Here is a 21,829-nt window from a genome sequence, read left to right on the forward strand (position 1 = left end):
TCAGACAGAAAAGACATAACAGTACAGAGTAACAAAGGTTAAATGAAAGCCAACTTCTTATCAGAAGTTATGGAAGCCAGAAGACACTGAATGACACTTTCAAAAATTGAAAGAAAAATTTCAATGTCGAATTCTCTACCTAACAAATATATTTTCAACAAACAAAAGCTGAAAGTATTTCATATCACATTACGTGTATTACAAAAAGTTTACAGATATTCTTCAGAGAAAAGAAAAATGATACCAGATGGAAATTTAGATCTGTATGAAGAGAGAACACATAAACTAGAAATGTGAGGATAATTTTAGGACTCTTTAAAAAAGACAATTAAAAAAAAAAAACCCAATGTATTTGGGGTTTAGAACATACACCTAAGTAAAATATATGGTAAAACAGGGTAAAAGATGAGAGACAGAGAATGGAAGAAAAGTATACTAAGTTTCTTTTAATATTTGTGAAATGAAATATTACCTGAAGGTTTACTAGAAGAGGAAGGAATAGTTGGGAAATACAGCAAATACTTGTAATGGTATAAAATAAATTACATTTGGTGCCTCATCATTTTGCCTGGACTACTCATAAGTTCCCCTTTTGAGCAAACACCCTAATTAGCGCTGCTCTGGGAGTAACTGCCAAGGCATGTACCTCCACATGCCTTGTTTGGATAAGAGCTGCTCTCAATGGCCCAAAACATCCTTTACCACTTTTGCCCTCTGTACCACAAAGTTTAAAGCTGCCAATCCCCAGCATCCACAGGAAGGCCCCACTCCTTCCTCCTGGGTCACAAAGGCAAGGGTTAGAGATGCATATGCATTCCTCCTACATCTTCCACTGACTTCTGTGGGAACCTACGTTAGGTAAGCCCTGGTCCCCTACGAACCTCATTCTTCCCTCTTCCCTGCAAGGCCATCTGATCGTCTAAAGTTGTGGCTGCATGCATTCCTGGCCGACTGGCTATCTGTGTTTGCATCTCATTATCTAAAGAACTTCAAAATAATATAAAAAACAATTGGTGCAGTGAGCAGGATGATTTGACACTAACTAATAGCAGCCAGGTCGGAATGCATTTAGACTGCTCTTGGCTTACCACCGCGCTGTCTCAAGTGTTTAGCATCATTTGGCGAGGCTCCACTATTTGATGGTTTCCTTGGTGCCACTTTGCATGGCTGCCTTTTGTCTGCGGGTGTTGCCCAGGTTACCCACACCAAATTGTGGATCTAGTCAAGGTCCCAGAACCTGCATAAAAGCACAGGCAGGCTTGCTGGAGACTGCTTAATTCAGCTACCTGCCTTAGTAGGACAGGGGGGGAGGGGGAAAGATCTCTATCACTTTCTGTAAAGGGGTACTGGATTAGGTGAGACTAGTAAAAATTTGGTATAAGGTAACTGGCTATTTTTCCGGTGAAGACCATATAAGATACAGGAGAGGGTGTTACCAAGTCTATGTGCCTTAGGTCACCCAGGGGGTAAGGACCCATGGGCCTGCTGTTGCCTGTGTCTGCCAAATCACCCAGAGGTCTGAGGATAGCACTGTATTGAGATGGGAGCCAGAACTCTCTGAGCTACATCTGCCAAACCTTGCTTAAATGTAGTATAACATCTTGGGTTTAGGAACTATTTCCCGCTCCAGAGCATAATGGGAGGGAGATTACATTGCACCTCACTGACCAAGGGACACGAGGGTCTGCAATCTTTATGTTGCTACTGTCACTCATCATCCCCTGACATATTACAGAGGGTTCAATCCTTGGGGCACAGTCGGCCAAGGATCCCATGGACAAATACAAGGAAGCCACACACATTGTGTTGACTCTAACTAAGATCCCCAACAAGGTTTCCTTCCTACTGAAGAACTGAAAAACAAGTCCAACATGCCTGGGCTAATTATCAGCATATCAACATGCTAAACTGCTAGCCCTAGGAAAAGTATGGGGTCTTGGAGCCTTGTCCTCTGATCTGGCCATCCTGGCATTAATAGCTGCAGCCCCTAACCCCTCTGAAGTCAACTGCGACACTCTGGAGAGAGCGAAGTAGCAGAACACAGGACAGACTGGAAGGACCCACAAATTTTCCCAGTATGACCTATAAGGGCAAATGAACCCTGGATAGAGAGGACACTGAAATTGAAACTAGAAATATAACCAGACTAGAAATTCAAACCATTGATTGCTTTTCTAGCAGTCCCGGTACAAACCCCACTTGCTTATGATGTATAATTCTTTTGAAGTATCGCTGGATTTGATTTGCTAGTATTTTCTAGAGAATTTTTGTATATACACTCATTAGGGAGAGTGGCCTATAGTTTTCCTTTCTTACAACACTTAGAGTGATATTAGCTTCATAAAATGAGTTAGGTAGTGTTCCTCTTCCCCCAATTTCTTGGGAGAGTTGAGGAGGATTGCTGTTAGTTTTGAAATGTTTGATAAAATTCCCCTATAAAGCCATCTGACCCTGGGCTTTTCTTTGTAGGAAGATTTCTGATAACTGATCGAATCTCTTTAACTTGTGGCTGGTTTGTTGAGATCTTCTATTTATCCTCAAGGTACTGCAGTCTGTTCACGTGTTTCTAGAAATTTGTCCATTCAATCTAAGTTGTCTACTTTGTTGGTGAGTAGTTGTTCATAATATCCTCTTATGATTTTTTTAACCTCTCATTTCTGATTTTATTCATTTCCTCTTTTTCACTTTGTCAGCCTAGCTAGGGGTCCATCAATTTTATTTACTTTCTCAAAGAATCAATTTTTGGTTTTATTGATTTTTCCTACTGTTCTTTTGTTCTCCAGTTCATTCAATTCCACTTTCATCTTTGTTATTTCCCTTCTACTTGCTCTGGGGTTAGTTTGCAGTTATTTCTCTAATTCTTCCAGGTAAGCAATTAAATCCTTGAATTTGGCTATTCCTTTTTTTAATATAGGCATTTAGAGCAATAAATTTCCCTTTCACCACAGCCTTTGCTGCATCCCATAAATTCTAATATATCATATTCTCATTTTCATTTATCTCCAGATAGATACCGATTTCACTAGCAATTTCTTCTTTGACTCACTGGTTGTTTAAGATTGCGTTATTTAAATATCTATATATTTGTGAAAGTTCCGGTTTTTTTGGTGTTTGTTGATTCCCAGCTTCATTCTATTGAGATCAGAGAAAGTGCTTTGAATAATTTCAATGTTTTGAATTTATAAAGCCCTGTTTTGTGCCCCAGAATATGTTCTCTCCTGGAGAATGATTCATGAGCACTAGAGAAGAATGTATATCCTAGTGTTTTGAGGTGTAACAATCTACATATGTGTGTTAGGTCTAATTCATTTATCAAATTTTTTAAGTTCTCTGTTTCCTTATTAATCCTCTGTCTGGTTGTTTTATCTACAGAGGAGTGTGGTGTATTGAAATCACCCACTATTACTGTTGAACCGTCTACTGCTCCCTTCAGTTTTGCAAAGGTTTGCCTCATGTACTCTGGTGCTCCTTGAATGGGAGCATAAACATTTATGACTGTTATTTTCTCTCGGTGAACTGTCCCTTTTATTAATATGTAGTGTACTTCTTTGTCTCTTATGATTCCTTTGCATTTAAAGTCTATTCTGTCTGATACCAGTATAGCTACTTCCGCTTTATTTTGGTTAGAGCTTGCATAGAAATACTTTTCCATACTTTCACTTTCAATCTATTTGTGTCCTTGGGTCTAATGACCCAAGCAGCATATAGATGGATTATATTTTTTAATCCCTTCTGCCAATCCGTATCTTTTAATTGGTAAGTTTAGTCCATTAACTTTCAAAGTTGTTACTGTAAAGGCATTTCTTGAATCTACCATCTAATCTTATCCTTTGGATTTTATTTGTGAGAGCTATATATTCTTTTCCCTCTTTCTCTTTTTCATCCTGTAAGTTACCGTTAGTGGTACTCTTTAATTCTGTGCCCTCCTCCAGATCTCTGTCTCCTATATATGTATATATACATTTTTTTACAGGACAGAACTTCCTTTAGTATTTCTTGTAGAGCCAGTTTCTTGTTGGCAAATTCTCTCAGCCTTTTTCTGTCTGTCAATGTAGGAGAGGTTCATAATATTTTTGGTGATATTAACCAATTGCCTTACTTCCTGGGGGGTTGCTAATAATCTGGAATTTGGACCAATGTTGAAATACCTTTAGCAACCATCAGCCACCATTTCTCCCTCCTGCTGAGCAATATTCTTAAGAATGGTTTGGGTGAACTGGCTATCAACAGCCCTAAGAATTAAAGAGGACCCTCACCTTACACCCAATATAAAAACTAACTCAAATATTGGATCAAAGATCTAAATATAAGAGCTAGTACCAAAAAACTCCTAGAAGAAAATATAGGGAGACATCTTCAAGACCTAGTCACAGGAGGCAGCTAGTCATAGGAGGTAGCTTTGTACACTTTACACCCAAAGTACAAGCAACAAAAGAAAAAAATAGATAAATGCAAAAGCCTCAAAATCAAAAGCTTTTGTGCCTTAAAAGACTGTCAAAAAGATGAAGAGGCAGCCAACTTGACGGGAGAAAATATTTGGTAGTCACACAGATAAAGGTTTGATATTTGTATACATGAAGAAATCATACAACTCAACAACAAACGAACAAATCATCCAATTATAAAATGGGCTAAAGATATGAACAGACATTTTCCTGAAGAGCAAATAAAGTGGCTAAAAAGGACATGATGTGTTACTCATTTTCATTAGCTATAAGGGAAATGCAGATCAAGACTACAATGAGATACCACTTCATACCTAATAAGAATAGCTGCGGTTAAACAAACAGGAAACTACAAATGTTGGAGAGGATGTAGAGAAAGTGGGATACTTATGCACTGCTGGTAGGAAATGTATAATGGTACAGCTGCTATGTAAGACAGTACGGTAGTTCCTTAGAAAACTAAATACAGAATTGTCCTATGACGCAGGAATACCACTACTCAGTATATCTACAGAAGAGCTAAAAGCAGTGACCCAAACAGACATTTGCAAACCAATGCACATAGCAGCATTATTCACAATTACCAAAAGATGGAAACAATCCAAGTGCCTATCAACATACGAATGGATAAACAAAATGTAGTATATACACAGGACAGAATATGCAGCAGTAAGATGAAATTATGTCCTGAAGCATATGACAACATGGATGAACCCTGAAAACATAATGCTGAGTGAAATAAAATTGACACAAAAGGACAGTACTGTATGATTTCGCTTTTATGACCTTGGTAAAGGTAAACTTAGAGGCTTATAGTACAGAATACAGGGACTTAGAAATACAGGGAAGCTAGAGATGGGCGAATGATTAGCTAATGAGGTTGAATTTAAATGTAAGAAAATGGATAGAAGTGAAGGCAGTTCAATAGTGGGTCTATAAGTAATACTGCTATACTGAAGATGAACATGATTGAAAGGAGTTGTATAGAGCCATGCATTTCACTGATCAACACTACAAATGTAAGTTCTCGCATGAACTACTTCAAAGGTATGACTTATGTACAAAGAGTAAATATTGCAGTATGGAGGAAAAACTACAAGTGCATGCTACAGGCTATGCTTAACAGGAAGACAGCAATAGCACCACAGCAATACATGGAGTAAATAATTGGGGTGGGGGGGGAGGACAAGACTTAAGGGGAGGTTTGGATTTTCTATTTGGTGAGGATGTGTTTATCAGATATTTTTCTTTTGGGACCAATGAAAATTGTCTAAAACTGAGAGTGCTGATGATTATACAACTAAGTGAGGATAATGTGAGACATGGACTCTTGACTTTGGATATTACACATGATGCTCAATGGATAGAGGTGGCTGAGGTAGGTCTATTTCTACTGATCCAGAAGTAGAATGGCAAACTATGGTGTATACATATGATCAAATACTGTGCTGCTACAGAAAGAAACAAAGTTGCGAGGCATGCAACACTGTGAATGAACCTGGTGGACATTATGTGATGCAAAATAAGACAGAAAAACAAAACAGTAAATATTGTATGGTTATATTTAGAAAATACTCATAAGAAAACTGGGGCCTACATTGTAAATTCTTATAGCACTCACATTTAGTCTGGAAGTATAAATGCTATTTCTAGATTTTGAGAGCTGTGCTATATATGTATAATCTGGAATTTCCCTGGAATGTTGCATACCTGTGTGACACCTAAGACTCAGAGTAGAATTGTAACAAAATAAAGTATCAGAAGCTGCGAGAGTCCAAACAGAGCCAAGAGGCTATTCTGAAAGCTATTCTTTCACAACCTTTTAGCAGGATATTGCTATTTACTATGGTTTGCCAAATCCCAACCAAAACCATTCCTGCCAACCCTAAAGAACATCTAGGGCTCTATCTGAGATTCTACAAAGGTTCCATGCATGATGATTACTTTTCAGAAACCTACAACCTCCAGTTAGGTTCCTAGGTCAGACAAATCCTGAAACCCAAAGAGGCCAGCCTCTCTAGAACATCAACTAGCTTCATCTCCCTATCCCACAGGGATGTAGACAGCCCTTTCAAAACATTAAAAATTTAGAATGGGCAGAGCCCAAATATCTCTATAGATTGGGAGAAAGATCAAAGGAGAAGGTGGAATTATAACAGAGAAGACAGGCTTTAACAAACGAGTATGACTAGTGAATAACTATACTGGTATTTCTTTTAGTCTCCAGCATCTTGGAGCAGCATATATTTTATATATGCTATATATGACATCTTTAGCATATATAAAAATTTTGTTTTTCTTAATTTTCCTTTGTGTCACAAGAATGTCCAATGGACTTGAATTTAGTTGACTCACTTAACTTACAGGAAGCCTAGGTGTATTCATATGAGCTAGCGAGGTGGAAGATAAGTATTAAAATCTTTACATACTAGTATCTATTTCTAGACTAATTTTTCAGTGATAAATCAGCTGTTTTTACATGGATATTTCAGCAATTTCTATTTAGTAACCGCTATATCCCCCTGCCTAGAGCAGTCTACCATGGTTTAAAATGCCCTGTATACCCTCATACTTTCAGACATTGCACTATTCAGTGCCTACTATGTCAGACACCATGCACCAATCAGTGCAGTTCTTCCTATATGCAGCACAATATCTAGTAAAAGTCAATCTTTAAATATTTAGGGTATATAATTTTGCATCATGTAGTGCATGAGAGATTCACTTATTCCATGTCCACACAAATATTTGGTATTGTCATTTTTTAATATCAAAGTTTGTGAAAGTTATGCAGTATAATTTTACATTATCTGATATTAATACGGCAATGAGAATTTCTTTTTTTTAGTGTTTGCCTGGTATCTTTAGCTTTCCTTTTAATTTCTCTGTATTTTATATTTAAAGTGGATTTTTTAGAGATCTGATATAATTGAATCTTGTAGATATCATGTAGTTCGGGCTTGCTGTCTATCTCTCCCTTTTAATTGGACTAATTAGACTGTGGTTAGAACATTTTTTCATTTGGTTAATGTTACTATTGATATAGCTGTCATTATTTATTGTGAAAAATAAGTATATACAGCTGAGTCCACAATCTTGGGGTTTGTTCAGATGAAACTTAGCCCATAAAGGACAGGCTAAGCCTCCTTAAAATTAGGCCTAAGGGTCACCCCCCAAAGAACCTCTTTTGTTGCTCAGATTCTCTCAGCCAACACAACAAGCAAACTCACTCCCCTCCCCCCTCTACATGAGACATGACTCCCAGGGGTGCGGCCCTTCCTGGCAACACGGGACAGAAATCCTAGAATGAGCTGGGACTCAGCACCAAGGGATTGAGGAAACCTTCTCAACCGAAAAGGGGAAGAGAGAAATGAGACAAAATAAAGTGTCAATGGCTGAGAGATTCCCAACAGAGTCGAGGTTATTCTTATGCATTAAATAGATATCACCTTTTTAGTCAAGGCATAACAAAGAGGCTGGAGAGAACTGCCTGAAAATGTAGAGCTGTGTTCCAGTAGCCATGTTTCTTGAAGATGATTGTATAATGATATAGCTTTCGCAATGTGACTGTGTGATTGTGAAAACCTTGTGTCTGATGCTTCTTTTATCTACCTTATGGACAGATGAGTAAAACATATGGATTAAAAAGAAATAAATTATAGGGGGAACAAATGTCAAAATAAATTCAGTAGATTGAAATGCTAGTGATTAATAAATGGGAGGGGTAAGGGGTATGGTATGTATCAATTTTTTTTGTTTTCTTTTTCTTTTTCTGAATTGATGCAAATGTTCTAAGAAATGATCATGATGAATACACAACTACATAATGAAAAAAAGAATGTTCATATTGTATGTTGATTGGTTTTATTATTGTATGTTGATCGGTTTTCTTAACAGAAATTTTTTTAAAAAGTATATACAAAAGAGCAATAAATTTTTAAACATACTGAGACAGTTATAGAACAGACTGCAGAGTTTGATATGGGTTTACAGTTTCACTATAAATTTTAGGGTTTTTTCTTCCAAAAAAAAAAAAAAAGATATCGGGACTGGCTAACTAGCATGTGCCAAAATAAATTATATATGGACTAAGATTTAAATGTAAAACATAAAGTTATAAGAGTTCCATAATAAAATATGGGTGAATATTTAATAATGGAATCAGGAAAGGTTTTTTTTTTTTTTTGGCATGGGTAGACTCTGGGAATCGAACCTGGGTCTCCAGCATGGCAGGTGAGAATTCTGCCACTGAGCCACTGTTGCACCTCCCCAGGAAAGGTTTTTTAGAATGTGTAAAAATAAGAGCTGAAATCACAAAAGAAAAGAGGATAAAATTTTAACCTCATAAAAATTAAAAACCAGTGAAGACATGGGTCGGTCAAGTGACATTACATAACCAGGTAAGTATCAATACGTAAAGAGTGCTTAAAAATTAGTAAAAAAACGGACTCATAGTTCAATAATTTGACATGAAGAAATACTCAACATGAAAAATATAAGTTCAACCCTATTTAATAAAGAAATGCAAATGAGACCAAGATGGTACTTTTTATCTGTCAAATTCGCAGGTGAAACAATAGCTAGTACGTACAGAGCACTTCCCATGTATCAGAAACTATCACCGCTTTTCATTTAAGAGTTGCCACCACTCAAACATATGCAAAACACATCACATTATACATTTAATTTAACATCTGTGCATTTTATGCATGTATACCTTAATTAAAAAGTTTTTCTTTTAAGCAGTTTACGCTACAGTCTATGACAAAGTAAATCACTATTGCACTTTTGGGTAGTCCAACTCTGTGCTTGCTCTGATTGATGACTAGGCTCTCATTTGGTTCTATTCCTGCTAAGACTGATGAAATCTTCTCTTCAAACATGTGGGGTTCCATTTTTCTATGGCTTTATAATGGTTATATATCCGAAAATTAGGTGTAATGATCTTCAAGGCAAAATTTTCAATCTGAATGAATCTTTCATCTGTTCCCACTACATTTTAATTGTTCATCAAATATGATACTTTAAAAAAACTATGTTGCAAAGTACTTTGTATAACTGTGCCTGTATCTACTACTATGATTTAAAAAAAATCAAGAAAAAAGGTCTTACTTTTATTTGTATTTCCCACAGTGCCTAGCATAGTGCCTTTCACTCAGCTGAAATATGCAATAAATATTCTTTAAACTGAAAAAAAAATTATACAGTCACTCTGAATAACAGTTGGCAATTTCTTTAAAAACTAAATATACAGTTATAACTTAGCAATTACACTTCTGGGTATTTATCCCACAGAAATGAAAACGTGTACATAAACGCTCACAGAAGTATTAACTTTAATAGCCCAAAACTGAAATGAACAAAGTGTCCTTCAATATGTGAATAGCTAAGCAAACTGTCAAAACTTTATACAATGGGATACTGTACATTAATAAAAGGAATGAACTGCTGATACAAACTACCACTTGGATGAATCTCAAGAACATTATGCTGAGTAAAAAGCTGATCTCAACACATCTACTGTATTATTTCATTTACACAGCATTCTTGAAGTGACAAAATAATAGAGAAGGAACAGACTTGGAGTTGACAGATATTAGGAATGGTGGAGGAGACAAGAGTGATTATAGAGAGGTAGCATGAGAAAGATCCTTGTGATGACAGACTAATTCTGTTACCTTGACTAGGGCGGTGCTTCCACAATTCTATGCATGACAGAAAATGGCACAAAACTATTAACACATTGTACCAATGTCATTTAATGATGATGATGTTGTGTCAATTTATATGAGGTATCACCACTTGGGAAAACCTGGATAATTCCTGTGAATCTATAATTATTTCAATACAAAATTTTTTTAGAAAAAGTATATGCAGAACACCAAAAAAATCCTGAAAATATTTTCTTCTTCAAAAAGCACCGTTTAAGGAAAAAAAAGGCAAACCAAAGATGGAGAGAGAAGAATTTGTAAAACATCTCTAATAAAGGTCTGAACTCTTTGAACTCAAAAATAAGATTAATAGAAAAAAAGTAAACTAAAAATGGACTGAAGATTTGACTGATTTCACTAAAGATTATGAATGGTGAAAAAGCACATGAAAAGAAGTTCAATACTGTTAATCATCAGGGAATGCAAATTAAAACTCAACTAAGATAGAAGTAGAACAGTTAAAAATAGTAAGTACTAAACTAAATGTTGGTAAGCAAATAGCAATGACGACTCTCATACATTGCTAACTGACATAAAAACAGCAAAGCCACTTTGAAAACATTTCAGTTTTCTGTAAAGACACATATACAAAGAGCCAGGAAGCAAACTCCTAAACATATACACAGGATAAGTGAAAAAAAATGTTCACACAAAGACTTGTATGCAAATGTTCCTAGTAACGTTATTCATAATAGCCCTAACTGGGGAAAAAATAAAACAAAACATATTTCTATCAACTGATAACTAATAATTTAAGGTATATTTGTATAAAGGAATACTGCTCAGGATAAAAAGAATAAACTATTGATAATACAACACACATACGAATTTAAAAAATATTACGCTGTTGTATATATTAAAAAAAAGCCAGACACAAGAGAGTATATACTTTACGATTCCACTTATATAAAATTCAAGAAAAGGCAAAATTATTGCAGTAAACAGCAAACCAGTGGCTGCTGGGGACAGAGGGGTAGACAGGGAAGAAGACTCACTTCAAAGGGCTATAAGAAAAGGTGAGGTGACAGAAATATTCCAAATAATGATTTTGATGGCATTAATCAGATAAAGATTTCTGAAAACTCATCAGACTTTTACTGAATTTTATTTTCTGTTAAATAGACCTCAACAAATGTGATTAAAATTAAAAAAGAAAAGCAGAAATGCCCTCAACAGGGGGTTACATGTTAGGATGTGCTCACCCACTGAGAGGAGGTGGCTGTAGTTCTCCAGCATCACATCTCTGTACAGGGTCCTCTGGGCAGGGCCCAGGTGCTGCCACTCCTCCTGGGTGAACTCTACTGCCACGTCCTTGAACGACACGGAGGCCTGTAACAGCACAGCTCTGGTCAATCTGAAGGGCTCAGAAACTGGTGACATGGAAAATATCTTAGGAAATTAACTCTTAGCATGTTTACTGTTCAGAGTTTCAAAGAAAATGCTAACAAAGGATACCTAGGATCCTGTAGGAAAGCTTGATGAGGAAAGCTCTCTATGCAAGGTCAGAGGAAGTGCTTCAGGAGCTCAAGGTATGGAGGAGGAAAACAGAGAAGCACAAAGCAATTCTCACGTTTAATATCTGATGACGCTTCTGCAGACTGTATGACAGTATAAACTTTTGTTTTTTAACTGTTTGTGCTAGGATACAGACAATGATTTTGATATTTTTTAAAATACTGACCTTGTATCCAGCTACTTGCTAACTTAATTCTAATAGTTTACATGCAAATTCTTCTGCTTCTTCTACTTACACAATCACTTCATGTCCAAAAAATGGTTATTTTATTTCTTCCTTTCTAATCCTTGTACTTTACACTTTTTTTCCTTTATATCTCTGGTTAAAATTTCCAATACTATATTTTCGATCTCAGGGAGAAGTCTTCTATATTAAGTCATAACATATAATGTTATCATAGTAGGTTATTTTTAAGATACCATATATAAGATGAAGAAAGATCCCTTTTATTTCTAATATGTTAATAATTCTTATAATGAGTAGATATTAAATATTCTCACATTCATATGAGCATAATCATATGAGCACTGAGCTCTCTCTTTATTCTATTACCATCACAAATTACACTGATGTATGATTAACTCAAACGTAAAGTGCTCGAATACCAATAACTCTGATATGATATATTAACCTTTTAAAATATTTTTAAAAGGTTAATATTTTAATTTTAAATTTTAAAATTTTTTTCCTTATCTTAGCTCAAAAAATGAATATGAGCAACTGAACAGGCATATATAGCCAGAAAGGGTTAAAAAATATTATCTATGTTAAAGCTGACCTACTGGATACTGAAACATTTTTAAAAGGTTCAATAATTAAAACAGTATAGTCCCTGTATATGATGCAATGGTCTATGGAAGAAAAGACAAAGAAACACAAATATTCACCATTTCTTAACTGTAATACAAGTGAGCGGAGAAAGGCTGGATGTAAATGTCATATGGATAATTAGATTGCCTTCTTGGACATAAAAGTTAGAATTGTATCTCATACACAGAGTGGGACAAAATTCAAATGTATAAAAGCTCTGAATTTAAAACGAAATCACATTCTAGAAGACTACATGGATGATTCTCTACAACGTTACAATGGAAAAAACATCTGACTATGACTCTAAATTTAGGAATCATAAAAGAAAAACTGCTACATTTGACAATGTAAAAATCAAATGACTTTACAGCCAAAAAACGTAAGCAAGGCAAAAATACTAACAGAAAACTATAATTTACGTCACAAGGTAGGGCTATCAAGATATACTTGACACAGAAGATATAGTTGACACAGAAATTAAAAGATTAGCACATCAAAGGAAGAACAAATAAAAGAGAAACAATCCAATAAAAAGAAACTCCAAAGAATCAAAAAAGATGTTCCACCTCACTGAGGGGAGGATGAATGCTTATAAGGCTAAACTGAGAGATCTTTTTATCACGTTGGTAACAATTCAAAAAGCTTCACAGCATACACTCACTCTATCTGCAAGGCTGTGGTGAAAAAGGTACTCTGATCCTGCTGGCTCTACCCTCAAAATATATCCAGAATCTGACCACTTCCAAGTATCACAACTGCTATCACCCTCAAGAGCACCGTTTCTTGCTAGAATTACTTAATTGTTCGTGCCTCCTTTACTTCCACTAACGCCTCACTATTCCTCTTCTGTTCTCAGGGCCATTCTTTTAAAATACATGCCAAAACTGTCTTTTCTCAGCTCAAAACTCTCTATCTCACTTATATAGAGAAACTCAATATGATCAAGATGCCATGCAATCAAATCAAGATAAAAATCTACACAGGCTTTTGTTCACCAGTCAAGCTTAATTTTAAAAATTTATATAATGAAGCAAAGGACCCAGAATATTCAAAACAATTTTGAAAAGAAAAAAGTTGGAAGATACATCATTTCAAGACTTACTGTAAAGAGACACTAACTAAGACAGTGTGGTGTTAAAAAGGATAACCCCAGATCAAACAATAGAACAGAATCCAGAAACAGATCACTTACATACAGCACCTCAAAACGGGGTACCACAGCAATTCAATGGAGAAAGTGTACTTATTCCTCTCAGCAAATGGTGCTGACAGGTAGGTGCGCAGAGATGTAGAGCACAAATACGGTGAGTGTATGTCCAACCTCTACTCAAAAATTTAGAGAACACTGACAGCACAAATTCCAAAATCCAGAACTATGAAATTCCAGGTTCCTGACTGGGTCAACTAGAACATATTGTTTTTTTTTTCTTTTTTTTTTTTTTTTTTTGCATGGGCCGGCACTGAGAATCGAATCGGGGTCTCCTGCATGGCAAGTGAGAACTCTGCCTGCTGAGCCACTATGGCCCGCCCCATATTTTGTCTTTTCTGATCGGCAGCCTCAAAACTAAAATAGAATTTAAAAACAGATCAAAAAGTTATTACTGATATAAATAGAAAAAGACTCTAAAATCCTAAGAGATTATAAACAAGCTCATGGAAATACACAGCAAAAAATAAATAAAAACAAACAATTTTCTAAGAAATAACAAAAATTAAGAAAAAAATAGAAACCAAGGATAGATTTATGACTTTTTCATAAATCAACTCAATAATCAAAATCTTCACACAAACAGTCTGTTTCATAGGTGAGTTTCACAGAAATCTACAAATAACAGCTTTTTCATCTAGATTACTAAAAAGGAAAACAGCAGAAAAGGCACCATTTCTTTCTAAAACTTGACAACATATATGTCAGGTACACATGAAAATTATATTCTAATCTAACCTGGTAATGCATAAATAAAAATCCTGAACATAGTATCTGAAAAAAAAAAAAACCCACACATAAAAACAAACCAAAATAAACACCCTTAGGAATACAGGTAAGAAAAACAACACAGCAGCGAGCAGGGTCTACACAGGCATTAGGGAATCCATTAACACTAGAAAATAAGTTCAGTGGTAGAATGCTCATCTTCCATGCGGGATACCTGGGTTCAACTCCCAGACCATGCATCAACCCCCCAAAAGATAAACAAATTAACATTAGAAAATAGATTATGCTATTCACAATTTTTATAGATCACAGTAAAGAAATGTGCTTTTTTTCAGTAAATACACAAAAAGTACTCAATATAATTCAATGCAAATTCATAACTAACATGCACCTCAGCAACCTGGTACAGGGAAGTGACTTGTGCTGACGTAAGTCATCTACCAAAAGGTGACAGCAAACATCAGAGTTAATGGGGAATCTCTCTCAAATTTTCCTCAACCTATCTCTAGTTCTTTTCCAATTAACGTATGGGCCCTTATAAAGCTCATAAATCCTTTACAATGCAAAATGGGGAATGAATAAAAAGCTCACCTCAGATTTTTTCATTTTCTGCGGCTCTCAGGAGAAGGTGGAGAACTGTGATTGTTTAACTGGGGGAGACGGGAAGAGGTCAGGAGATCCGGCCTGCCTTCCAGCTCCCGGATTTACCACCTCCAAATCTTATCACTTCCGCTGGAACGCAGGCTTCCTATGGGAAGAGGGCCCTCTTGGCCTTGAAAAGGCATGAAAGGACCATGTTCAGGTGATAGTATCTGTCCATGCCCAACTCTGAAATGAGTACGGTTAAACCTGCAGCTCTTCACTGGATGAATGTCAACTTTTCTCAGTCAATTTTACAATGACGTCTGTGTCCTTCTGACAAAAACACAAAGAAATAAAAGTAAAACTGGATTAGGAGAATTACAGTACACCAAAGGATGACACGATTTTTCATCAAAAGTAACTTCGAAACCACAAACACAAATACATGTATAACTAGTGAAGTCTGAATAAGCTGCACTGACTGAACCAATGTCAATTCCCTGATTTTATACTGTACTATAGTTGTGCAAGATGTTAACATAAGAGTAGGCTGGGTGATGGGTGCACAGACCTCCCTGTACATTTCTTTATACCTTCATGTGACTCTACATTTCAAAATAAAAATCTTTTTAAAAAAAGTTTGAAAGCCAAATATTTTGTTTTATATGTAGGGCATAATAAATTTGTGTGTTAAAAAAATAAATAAGTTAGCAGAAATTATTCACGGTACATCACTCATCTATTTTCCCAGTAATGCTGTATCATTTTAGAGAGAAAGTCCACAGAAAGCAGACTAAAAGAAACGGGCTGTCTTAAGGCAAGGATTTTTAATTATTTGTTTTAACTGCAATGCAATTTCTCTCAAAAGGCCCTTCTGGTAAGATGCTTCTGGTGACTTATCTGTGGGAGTGAATGACACGGTTCTTCTCCTGGCTCTGCTACAAACAAGCAGGATGTCCCTGGACAAGTTACTGAAGTCTGGCCCAATGTCTTTCAAGAGCCAGAAAGAGATCTACGGCAACTCCCCGCGAAGCTTCCTTCTCGGACTCTGTGAGGCTAGAGCAGCGTCACATGTGGTAGTGGACATAATTTGAACAGCGGGAGGAACGAAAGCAACAGGAGCCCTTTAGGGATGGTGGACGGGACTTCCTCACTTGCAGCAGTGTCCCCTTCTCTCTCCTACTTGCCCACCCGAGCCCCCTGTGAAGCGGCCTCCCCGGGACACCCCACCCCTGGGCCTCCGCAGCTCACCTCGGGCATCTCAAGGCCAGTCCAAACCTTCCAGTGTCAGACACACGGTGGTGGTCTCGGCAGGCGATAACAAGGCCAGGGGCATCCAGACCTGCTCTCCGCAGAGCACATCAGCGCCTGCTCCTTTCGGCAATTCAGCCTCTCCTCCGAAGCTCTGGTGAGAGGTGAAACGTCAGAGAAACACTCTTCCAGACAGGACTCCAGCTCCCGGAGGCCCTGCTTCCTACCTCACTAGGGCTACTTCCCTCCTGGAGCGGGAACGGCCCCAGGAAACGAATTCTTCTGAGGGCCAAAACCCCGACTCCTGGAACTCTGTGTGACAGGCCTGCAGGAAGGGCCGGAACGCTGTCTGACAAGGGCTCTGAAGCCGCCAGGAGGCGTGTGCCACACGGCAGGGCGCCATCCCCGTGCACCCCGCACCTATGCCCCGAGACCCGGGAACAGGTCACCGCGCTAGGGGCGGCGAAGGCTGCAACCCTGCTTCAGGCGGGTGTGACGCCAGGAGGGGCCTGGGCGGGGCGAAGCTTCCCCACGGGCGAGCCACCCCGGGACAGGAGCACGGCACGCCACCAACGGAGGCGCAGGGCTTTCCTTTCGGGGCGCAACGTTACACCGACAGCGCCGACGGCTGGGAGGGTCACACAACACACTACAAGAACGGGGTGTCCTCTAACTAGTAACGCGGTGCGCACTCAGTGCCCGGGGAGTAACTGGCACTTGTGTAATTACACGTAAACAACGAACTTTCACAACGTCGCGCAGCAGCGGTCATTCAGAACCTCGTCTTCAGACTGATGCTCACCAAGCTCCCCACCTCGGTCCACTCGGGTCCTTCTCCGGAGCCGCAGGCCCACGGCCCGCTCCTCCCGCCACGCGCACGGCCCACTTATGCACACACCGACCTGCGCCTTCGGCTTCGAGCTCCCGCGTCCAGCGGCGCGGCACGGCCCAGGTCTCCGCACCGCGGCGGCGTCTCCTCAGGAGGGCTCCTCAGCAGGCCCCGCACTGGCCGGGATCCGCTCACACCGGCCTGGGCCGGGCCGCGGGCGCCCGGAGCTCCGGGCGCGCTCCCACGGACACCCCTCCTGCTCCCCGGCACACGCCCAGGCCTCCCGGCGGGTCCCGGCAGCCCTCAGCCGGATGCGCGGCCTGTAACCCGTAAAAACCCGGGCCTTGGAGTCGCTTCCCGGCAGGCCACCGAGGGCACCTGGAGGAGGCGGGGCTACGGCTGCACATGCGCAGAGGAAGCCCGGCTTCCGTTCCCAGAGTGCCGCGCGGGGTGGAGGTCCGAAGCGCTCCCAAGGGCCGCGAGTGCGTCTGCGCGGTGTAGAAGGCGGGGTGATTCTTAAAGGTCTCCCCACCCGGCTGCCTCCAGAGCCCCCCAGAGCTTTTTCAACAAACTTTAAATTATTAACCAATTACAAATAATAACTACAAGCCACTGGTGGGGTTTTATTAAATCAATTATAATAGCTCTTAACATTAAGATCACTAATACAGAAAAAGTGATCAATTCATTCAACAAATATTTACTGAAAACCTGCTCTATAGTGGACCTCGTTCCAGTTGCTGGGAGAGAAACATTAAATAAGAGATAAAGTGCTCTCCCCTTAATCAGGGTCTCCACAAGAAAGACATGTCATTCTCAGCTGGGACAGCTGAGGAGAGTCTGATAGCAAGGCCTTCTCACAATCCAGGGGCAGGGTTGGTGAGGTCCCAGGTGACATGTGGCAGTCGGGAGCATTATCACCACCGGGGCTGAGCTGGGAGGATGGAGGGTTACTGGAAACGGGCAGAAAACACCCCAGTAGGAGCTACGGCCTCAGGAAGGGGAATACTGTAATAGCCAACTCATGGCTCATCAGGATATATATAGATACACTCCTGTTTTCCACTTCTAATGTCCTATTCTTTGGTAAACATTCATAAACCCCACTCTGTTTTCCAAGTCTATCCATGACATTTGTGTTACCAATTTTTCACTTTTTATTTTTAGCCCCAAACTGCCAGTGTACTCATTAAGCCCTTGGATATGAGTCAGTGTAAATCTAAACTCAGAACATCTCTCTTCATCACAAAATGAGTGAACAAATGTATCTTGCTAAATCGTGAGAACTGGGAATAATTCATTTCATCACAGGAGAACCACCCGAGTGGGACTCTACTTGCGAGAGCCGTCACTTCTAGATTATGCTACCATGCCCACTGGGCTGTGGGTGGAAGAGATTCAACCTGTCCATGCTACAATCTCCCTTGGGAATGCTTAGGAATGACTCTTGGTGCACACTTGTAACTAAATAACCAGGAATTTATTCTTAGGTTATTTATGTTTCGAAATGATTCCTGGTATATACTTGTAGCTAAATACCCAGAAGTTTATTCAAAGGAACCCAGTCTCCTCTCACTTGAAGCCTTCTCTCTATAAACTAGGATATAGGGAGGAATTGGGAAAGAGGATTTGAATTCCTACTGGAGACTTATGTTTGTTTTATGCTCAAAAGACTGAGATTTCATATATATGTACACGCACCAAGAATTCCCTACAGATACATAGTTCTCAACTATGACTGTGCACTGGAAATACCCAGAGTTTTAAAAAACTATTTGTGAGGGTTCCACTGGGAAAATAAATATTTCACAGCTGTGAAATGCTGCATGGGCTGCTCGGGCATCCATGGTGAGTATACTCATATTGATAACTTTGCATCCAAATGTATTTCATCATTTGTGGAGTAATATCCCGAGAATCCACTTTCATGTGGGCTACCCAGTTCTGCTTGTACTTTTGAGCAAGATCTTGAGCTCCATTGAAACTTCCGTTTTAGGCATATTTGGGTTTTTACTCTGATTATGGACCTGGAGTAAATAAAGGAGGGTGTCAGGACAGGTCCTGAAGTGAGTAGACATCTCCTTTTAGGATGAGTTACACTAGGAGTGCCCCTTGGGATTTGGGGAGAGAAGTGAAAAAGCTACTCTCAGAAGCCCCTTTATCCTCACACTTTTTCTCAGTTTATCAGAAAGTGTTCATTTTCACAAAGCTGAAAGGTCTTAAAATTGCAGACAGTATGCCAGGTACAAGGAATCCTAATTACTGATTACTTAGTAAGCCTCAGACAAAGTGTCTAGAGCAGAGTATCTGTTGTAACTAAACAATAATAGATGTTTGACCACATCCACTGTTTCTGGTTATAACACTGGGCTTCCTGGCTGCTTAAGTCTATCTGGGGGAAAGAAGAATGCTTTTTCTCCTTGATTTCATCTTCACACTGAGTCCTTTGTAGTAGGGAAAGGGAGAGAAGATGGTACTTGACATTATACTCATATGTGCAGTTCGGGGTATGATGGCTCTCTTAAAGACAGCCATGCATTCGAAACCATATATAACTCAATCCTTGAGGTAAATCTCTATCTTTCGAGAGCTCAAATATATTGGACCACTTTTTCACCTATCCAGACAACTCCATCTAGGAACAGCTGTCTTTGGTTTCTGTCACCATAGATTAGTATTTTTTAGAATTTCATGCAAGAAGATTCGTACATGGGAGATATTCCTGAAAACATTCTGAATAATCATAAGCTTTTATCCACAGTTCATTATTAATGAAATATAAATGCAAGAGGAAGAGTCAAACATTTGAATGGATATACGAAAGCCTTTACCAAGAAATGTCTCATTGAGTATCAGTTAATGTTCTGGAGTATCCACAGAACATTATTATGTGCTTTTATCCACAGAACTGTGAATTTTTATGTATTTGGAATAACTAGTTAGCTGTGTTATACGCTGCAAATACTTTTCAAATGTCTTATATATATCCTGACCAGTTATTGCTATGTTTTACTTTTTAATTTTAATTTTCTTGACCATTAGTGGCCTCCCGGCTGTCCTGCACATCCACCTCGAGGGCATGCACAGGCTGCCAGGTCTCCTGCTCCCTGGAATTCAGATTTTCCACTACCTGACCCAAAACTCGCTCTTTACAGGACAGGATCAGATCAAACAGGACTTTGCAGATCTGGACCCTTCCTGGCCGGGGCTTGATTTTCTTGTTTCTGTCCAACATGTGTAATGTCTTTCTGTATACAGATGCTACAACATGGATGCACCTTGAAGACAATCACAAAGGACCACATATGGTAAGACTGTATTTATATGAAATGTCCAAATAGGTGAATTCAGAGATGGAATACAAATTAGGAGGGGGCTGGGGCTGGGGCAGGGGGAATGGGCAGTGACTGCTAGTAGGTATGGGGGTTCTTTTTAGAGTAATGCAGGAGTTAAGAATTGCACAACTCTATAAATATATAAAAGTCATTGAACTGTACAGGATATACAGAATGAATTGTATGCTAGGTGCATTATATCTCAATAAAGTTGTTTTTTTAATGGAAAGTCCCTCTCATTAAAATAAACGTGATAGAGGCTATTTCTGATTTATTTATACAGGGCCATGTGAATTGATTTCCTATACTAGTCTGTATGAGAAATGGTAACATGAAGTTGTTAACCATTCCATTCTAGCTTTAACCCATTTATAGCCAAATATTTTAAAAATAAAGTATTTTGAGGGCTTAGTAACTGCAGGTCCCATGTGCAGCATTTCACACACTGCAGCTCATTTATTTCTCAAGCATACCCTGCAGGAGCTCTGGGGTCCCTTTGTTACAGGAAACGAGGCTCCACCAGACAATGAGCAGTGGCAGAGCCTGGTTCCAAGTCCCTCAACTCTGATCCTCCTGCCTCAACCAGTGGTTTTGCCTACGAAGGTAGCATTTCCTATCAACTCACAGCTCTTTCCCTGGAAAATTTAAATATTTTCCTACTGTCCTGTTTAATGTTTGGGTTTGCTAGTTCTCCATGACAAATTATAATGGTCAATTTTGCAAAAACAGGTTCTTCAATGAAAAAAATGGAATGCGTCACGAATTGTACAGTGGCCTTGCTAATCTTCTCCGTATTGTTGCAATTTTAGTACATATGCTGCCAAAGCTAGCACTTGACAAGTTAGTTTTAGTAGGAAAAATCTTTTTATTTTTTTAGGATTAATTTTATCAATACTTTATTTCTTTTTTTTTTTTTTTTGTCTAAGAAAGCTTCACTCTATATACTGATAGAGGAATTCTTCAAAATTGTCTTCCAGCAGGCTCTTCTATCATTTCAAATAAGTACATAAAAATACATATGATTCCATGTATTGATGTTTCCTAATTTATTACCCCTTCAGTTAATGAGCTATGTAGTCTTCTGCTATTATGGTCACAATATGTAACTTTTTCAAGACAATAATTAACATGTGCAAGCATACTTGTGGATCAATATCTGAAAATGATGTGGTTGGTTCAGAAGATAAGAAGAAGTTCCTACCAACTGATTTCCATGACCGTATACCATGCATACAATAGTCTGTTATCCCACAACCTCAAAAGCAGAAACAGGGATCCAGGCTTTCTTTTAATCTTCATCTAACAGTTAAAAAGAATACAACCATTATAGGTTATATTTGCATTTCTTTTATTATATGTAAGGATGAAATTATTTTCCTAGTGCTAAAGTCATTTGTATTTTTTTTTCTATGAA

At 38.7% G+C, this 21,829-nt stretch overlaps 1 protein-coding gene, 2 long non-coding RNA genes and 1 pseudogene across 3 annotated transcripts in view; 1 reads left to right on the plus strand and 3 right to left on the minus strand.

Moving 5' to 3' along the window:
• Positions 1–14,991, minus strand: part of ZNF782 (zinc finger protein 782) — a 46,159-nt gene extending 31,168 nt beyond the window's left edge. Inside the window, exon 1 of the mRNA XM_077139164.1 lies at positions 11,359–14,991. Coding sequence (XP_076995279.1) covers positions 11,359–11,536 — 178 coding nt within the window. The 5' untranslated portion in view covers positions 11,537–14,991. The remainder of the gene's footprint in view (positions 1–11,358) is intronic.
• LOC143665607 (uncharacterized) overlaps positions 1–21,414 on the plus strand; it is a 53,178-nt gene extending 31,764 nt beyond the window's left edge. Inside the window, exons 2-3 of the long non-coding RNA XR_013167114.1 lie at positions 20,339–20,388; positions 21,346–21,414. This is a non-coding gene — a long non-coding RNA (uncharacterized LOC143665607). The remainder of the gene's footprint in view (positions 1–20,338; positions 20,389–21,345) is intronic.
• LOC143665601 (uncharacterized) lies at positions 15,340–17,466 on the minus strand. The gene is made up of 3 exons (XR_013167109.1): positions 17,154–17,466; positions 16,252–16,405; positions 15,340–16,056 (listed from the first exon to the last, which is right to left on the minus strand). It is a non-coding gene; the product is annotated as an uncharacterized LOC143665601 (long non-coding RNA).
• On the minus strand, positions 21,156–21,248 carry LOC143675319 (U6 spliceosomal RNA; annotated as a pseudogene).
• Positions 21,415–21,829: the final 415 nt, after the last annotated feature.

The sequence above is a fragment of the Tamandua tetradactyla genome, chromosome 2 (genome assembly GCF_023851605.1).
Source record: "Tamandua tetradactyla isolate mTamTet1 chromosome 2, mTamTet1.pri, whole genome shotgun sequence".
NCBI lineage: Eukaryota > Metazoa > Chordata > Mammalia > Pilosa > Myrmecophagidae > Tamandua > Tamandua tetradactyla.